This window comes from Acanthopagrus latus, chromosome 23 (assembly GCF_904848185.1).
Source record: "Acanthopagrus latus isolate v.2019 chromosome 23, fAcaLat1.1, whole genome shotgun sequence".
Taxonomy (NCBI): Eukaryota; Metazoa; Chordata; class Actinopteri; order Spariformes; family Sparidae; genus Acanthopagrus; species Acanthopagrus latus.
In genome coordinates, this window is record NC_051061.1 from 9,392,839 (window position 1) to 9,399,011 (window position 6,173).

The 6,173-nt window shown below is 47.2% G+C and overlaps 1 protein-coding gene across 1 annotated transcript; it reads right to left on the minus strand.

Moving 5' to 3' along the window:
- Positions 1-319: 319 nt before the first annotated feature.
- Positions 320-4,424, minus strand: nptx1l (neuronal pentraxin 1 like). Its single transcript, XM_037089094.1, has 5 exons — positions 3,838-4,424; positions 3,386-3,593; positions 2,430-2,674; positions 2,127-2,306; positions 320-1,508 (listed from the first exon to the last, which is right to left on the minus strand). The coding sequence occupies exons 1-5, from the start codon at positions 4,279-4,281 to the stop codon at positions 1,287-1,289; spliced, it is 1,299 nt and encodes a 432-aa protein (XP_036944989.1). The 5' UTR covers positions 4,282-4,424; the 3' UTR covers positions 320-1,286.
- Between the last annotated feature and the right edge of the window lie 1,749 nt (positions 4,425-6,173).

Genomic DNA, 6,173 nt, shown 5'->3' on the forward strand with positions numbered 1-6,173 from the left:
GTGGGCCATAAAAACCAAAACAAGTTCTAAAGTGCTAAAAAAACTTTGCAGACCTGATTGTAACTGCAGTGTTGGATGCTGATTCTCATCATTATGAGGGACCCCTTTCAAATGCAAGTAATCACCAGATCCATTATTCATATAAAAACATCGATTGTAGCAGCTACAGTATTTGTAATGCTCTGATTAGCATGCTATATTTAATTGTAGCCTCACGTGTCTATTCAGCACCACGTATCATTAGATCTGTGCATCATAAAGAGCGTGCCACATGTCCGATTTGTTAAAGAAATGTGTTTACACCTGCTTATGATTCAAGTATCACAATTTATTACAAAAACTAGAACTTTTTTTTAATCTGTCAGTGTTGCCATGCTTTAAGCATATAACAATACAGTATAAAATCTCAACCCAAAAGTAGGATAGTAAAAGCAAAGATCATAGATGCTGACGCAGCATTTACAGAAGTTAAGACATGCTGTTACTGTACAGAGAACATTCCCACTGAAGTACAAACATCTGCAAAATGCGTCGCTGCCATCGATGAATTGCATTTTACAATAAACAATCTGATCCGACCTCATTCAGAGTGTCACAAGGAAACACCTCTTTTTGAAATTAATTTACAAGAAGAAGAGAAAAAAAATACACTCTGCAAATCATAATGAATGTGCTGAGATTTTTTTTTTTTTTCAACAGCCCAAGGCACTCAGGCTCAAATGTTGGCAATAAATACGTCATTCTTTACACAAAATCACGTCAAGCAGGTGGTGGCAGAGAAAGAATAGTGAGAGAGAAACAATGACGTCTATTTCATAACCTCCTGGAGAAAACATTCCGTTTTTTTAAAGAAGTCCACCTTGTCCTTTTTCACAGTGAAAAATCCCTGGCAGTCGAGACAGACAAAGACATTTTGAAGAAGTCAGTCAATTTTTCGTTTTGGATTGCGGTGACATCTGTTCGCTAAAAACTACATGACCTTCTACTGTGCTGTTGATCCTGGCCTGTCACTTTTTTTTTTGAAGATCATCCTCTGCTGTCCGGGAGCAGCATCTACATACGATCGCCGCGGGACGCCAACGTGTCCGTTTCCGGTGACCTGTCCCCCCACATGAGAATCTGGTAAAAATCTATCAAGTGTCCACAAATGATGTTTTCAAATATCTATAACAAATCCAGATGCTAGTCACTGAAATAATCGCCTCCTGATCGTTCAGGTTGCTTTTACCGATGCTGGGACAAACAGGGTGGCTTCAACATTGATCTGTTCCCCCGGCGGTCACAGTTCAGTTGAGCTGGCGGCAGGCCTCAAATGTCCACTTCGAGGCGCCTCCGTAAATATCGAGGCTCGTCTCCATCCACGCGAACACGTTGCCCACCTGCGCTTTGCTGCTGCACGTCGCTAGATTGTAAATCTCCCCCACTGAAAGTTTACGATCCCAGATGTGGAAGTTGGCCAGGTCGCCGACGAAAGCTTGTGTGGCGTCGAACCCTCCTCCCAGTGTGTCCTGTGGTGAAGACAAATAGATTTAATCGAGGGTGGTGTGATCTCTTTGGCCTGCGGCTGCTTCATGGAGGAGCAGACTTGCCTCTGTGGATTATCAGATTGTGTTTCTTTTTTGATTGAGTGAGGGGCAGGGGTCTTTATGAGATCTGCTTAAAGATGGAATCGCCTCATTGAGTCTATTGCATTAAATAGAGTGAGGATGGATTTGAAAACTGATCTTTATTTTTCTCACAGTGAGGTGGAAAGTTTGCTTTTCCACCTTGCTGGCTGACATTTAGTGATTTCTAAAGCAACACTATGTAACTTTTAAAGTGGTCATGGTGGAATATAGTTGATTGCTGAGCCTCGTTGCCAGATTGCTCAACACCAACTCTTTTGGTGAAAGAGTCGGGTCCAACACCAAAGGCCCAGTTTGGTATTCGGTTTTGAACCGCCCAGGTGTTTGCAGAGGATGGATGAAAAGACATCCATCAACCGTCTCACTGCAAAAAGTGTTGCTTTAAAGATCCCTCGGCCTCAACATCCTGTCATCTCTGACGATGGCTCTCTGAATGTGGTTTGTTTGCTGCGTTCCTGAATCTCGAGAGGCCGCCTGAAGCAGCCGAGCGCTGGTGTTTACCTGCTCTTGCCCGAGGATCAGCAGGCCCTGCGGTTTGATGGGGTGATAGGGAGCCAGGTTCTCTCCGCTCCCTCTCTTGACTCCATCTTGAAACGCTTCCCAAACGCCATCACGCGTCGTCCAGGTCACGCAGATGTGATGCCACTTCCCGTCGTTGATGAGGAAAGGCAGCTTTGCGACCTGGAAGTGTGAGGGAATAAAAAGGTGAGTGTTTGCTGCAGGTCACCTCCCAAAAAACTTGTCATTTACGTTTTGTGTGTGTGTGTGTGTGTGTGTGTGTGTGTGTGTGTGTGTGCGACATACCTTGTCATTTATCAGTATCTCCATGGGGTTGTTCCCCCACTCTATAAGCACCAGCTCGTTGGCTTGACCAGGAACAGCGTAGGAGAAAGGAGTGCCCACTCCAGGGGAGGCGTTGGACTTGAGCCACATGCACACGGTGAGCGCGTACATCTCCGGCAGGCTCTTCTTCACTTTTGCGTACATGTAGTTGGTTCTCAGCGGGAACGTGAGCTGGAACTTATCCAGAGGCCTGTTTTCTCTCTGACCTGTGTGGAAGCAAAAAAAAAAAGTAAAATTAGAAAAAAAACAAAACACTTGAGCTTTCAGACGGCAGAATCCTTTCATCATTTTCATGTTTCATATGTGTCGCTCCCAAACGCACACATCCGGAGGATTTACGCTCGGAATTACACGTTACACAACAAATCCACGACCGTGACGCTCCAGATTTGCGTTTAATCTCGCGTGATGACTCTATCACAGGAGTAGTGGCGTTGTCAACCTTGTGTTCGTCCCCTCCTCGACACATATCTGTAGTTTTCTCTCTTTTCTCTCTCTCTCTCTCTCTCTCTCTCTCTCTCTCTCTCCCTCTCTCTCTCTCTCTCTCTGAGGGGGGGCAAACCCAGAGCGCACCGTGCGTTTGTTTCTGGTTTTTTTTTTCCTTCTTGTTTTAACTTCTCAGATGGTTCGGGGAGCAGACGCGGGGACGGGTCGTTCAGCGCGTGTTCGAAATGGTTTAATCTGCATGAATTAGAGCAGGAAACTGCCCTGTGCGGCGGGCTGCTCCAGCTTTGAGAGGATGAGTAAAACATTAAATCGGGGTCATAAAGGCTTACGATGCCAAATTGGATGCGCACAGAATAGGGTTTTTTTTTTCTCCCATTCCCCTCCCTCACTGTGATCTGATATCTCCACAGGGAAAAAAAAAAAATCCTCGATCGCCCCCCTTGCGTAATCTCTTCTTTTCACTTTGCTACCTTTCTCCAGGTCGGTGATCCTCTGGTGGAGAGACGTGAGGGTGGACTCCACTCTCCCACGCTGCTCCGTCTCGTTGCGCAGCCCGGGCTTCCCCTCCTCGATGCTGTTCACTCGGGACAACACCTGCTTCTCCAAGTCGTCGATCTTACTTTGGAGCAGGTCTTTGAGGCTGTTCGCCTGCACCGAGTTGTTACTTCTGCTGAATTGCTGTCACGGGGTGGGGAAAAGGGGGGGAAAAGAGCGTTAAGATTCATGTGGAGAACGAACATTGACTTCATTTTTTTTAATGTTGTGTTCTCACAAATGGAATTATTTAAATACGGTTATTATGAAAGAAATCAACAGAAGAGATTATAATTCGGTCGACAGAGCTTTGCGCAGGGTCAGCCAAAGTATAAAGCATCCAGCAGCAGCAGCAGCAGCAGCAGCAGCAGCAGCAGCAGCAGCCTACCTCCAGGTTTTCTAATCTCTGCTTCAGTGACTGTAAAGTCTGTGATAGTTGCGTCAAAGTGTCAGCGGGGCCCCTCGATACATCCCCCATTGTGTTTTTGGTCCCCGCGTCTTTCCTCCGGCCCCCGGGCCGCGCGTCCCCGGGCTCTGCGCCGCTCTGGCTCTCGCAGCGAGCCAACTTTGAGGTCAGTTCCCTGATAGTCTCTTTCTGGTTCATGATGGTCTCCTTCTGCTGCAGGACCGTCTCCCGCAGCTGCATGACGGTGGTCTTCAGGTCCTCGCCCGGCACGCTGTTCTGCAAGGTGGCCGCGCAAATGTCCATATCCTTGGGCACGGACGTGCAAATGAACTGCGTCTGCCCGCCGAAGTCCTGGCAGGAACTTTCCAAAAGCAGGCAGGAAAACAGAAAAAGTCTCCAACAGATTCCCCTCCTGGCGACCTGCATGTCTGTGTCGGGTTGTGGTTGACTTTCTCGGGGTCGGTGAGCCGCAGTGACTTCGCGCCCGTGTCCCCCCTCCTTGTTGTTGTAATCCGTCTGTGGAGGTGCAGCCGCTTTTATACGGCCAGCCCGGTTCTGCGCAGAGCTGCTTCACTGCATCACGAGCAGAGGAGGAGGAGGAGGAGGAAGAGGAAGAGGAGGAGGAGGAGGAGGAGGAGGAGGGAATCGCGCCGTCCCCGTTTAATCGGCTCCAGAACGCAGCGTCACATTCGAGAGATGAAGCCCATTTTGCTCTCGGGCTCCCACATGTTTAATCTTTCATCGCGTCGACTATTTGTCATTTCTCGCCGTGTATTATTCATCTGGAAAACGCGCATTTGTAGGCACCGAAGAGGGAGAGCCAGCTGTGTTTGTTTTGTTTTACGCGCACGGGGAAAGTCTCGCTCACACGGCTCTCTCTCTCTCTCTCTCTCTCTCTCACACACACACACACACACACACACACACACACACACACACACACACACACACACACACTCGGTAAGTGGATGCAGATCAGAAGTTGCAGCAGTTTGTGGTCGGCGGGGTCCCCGCAGATTCAGCACCCAGGACAGATCCGAGCTCATGGCATCGTCTCCACAGCGCGCAGAGCAGCCCGGCTCCTCCGTCCAGCTGCTGCCCGCCGAGGCGTCACTGTGTTTGACTATGTAATCATATCGTTTCACTCTTTGTCCCTCTCTTACTCTTTCAGCACATGTTTTAGTTTGATAAATCTAAGGGAAAAGGTGTGGCTAAACTCAGGGGTTAGTCCAAACATCCCGCTGCAAGTCACTCAGAAACTTAAAGGGGATTCTCACCCCGACATGAATATTTCAGTGATTATCTCCTCATGCCCATGCCGACTGAAAGTCAGGAAGTACTGAAGTTTTAAAACCTGCATGATATATCTGGAGCTTCACAGCCAAGACAGAGCTGAAGCCTTTTTGTAAACAACTGACGTAGATGGGGACTTGTTCTAAAATGTGGAAGGAAAAAAATGGCTCCACGCTGATTGGTCAATGTAATCCAATTTTCTAGAAGCCACAAAATCCAAGATGTATTTGAAAGCGTGATTTTCATTATTTTCAAAGCCAGAATCTTCAGTGTAGCTGCCGAGCTAAAAGTGTTCGCTCGCACTCTGCCTGAAGTGCGAGCACGACCGCTAGTCGAGGGCATAAAATGAATAATTAAAATAAAATGATTTCCCAAATCAGTTCAGGATCTCGAGGCTTCTGGAGGCTTCGCTTTGCGATGCACAAGCAGCCATTTTTAATTTGTTTTCGAACGTGTCTTCAGCAGTCCCCATCTACTACCATCTACCATCTACCCTATCAGCTGTTTAGCAGAACGCTGCAGCTTGAACTGTTTTGCAGTCATGGAACATCACCTGACGAGTGGGTAACGACTGAATTTGACATATTTAGGTGAACTTTACCTTTAAGTGAAAACTGCAATCCACTACAAATGGAAGGCCTGCATTCAAAACCTTTCTCGAAGGACCTAAAGTTCCCAACTCATTAAACACTGTCTTGTCAGGATTGTAGGAGGTGTGGGCTCCATCCCCATGTGTCAGTATTTGACTGTGTTCTGTTGACCCAAAAATCAACTTTTCCTGCAGACATTTTACTTTAAGTGGATGTGAATCTTCATCACAAATGAACTAAAAACATTAAAGCACTCAGTCGGCAGTAAAGTGGTCCCAGTCAGTGTTCAAACTATTAGAACTGATGTTTTTCGACAGCTACAGCTTTAAGTAGCAGTATACAGTTTTCTTTTTTATCTACATCAATAATCATCACATGTGTTGCGATGTCCTGTGAGAGCCACGTGTCTCCCCCCCCAAAAAAATCAGCTCTTCA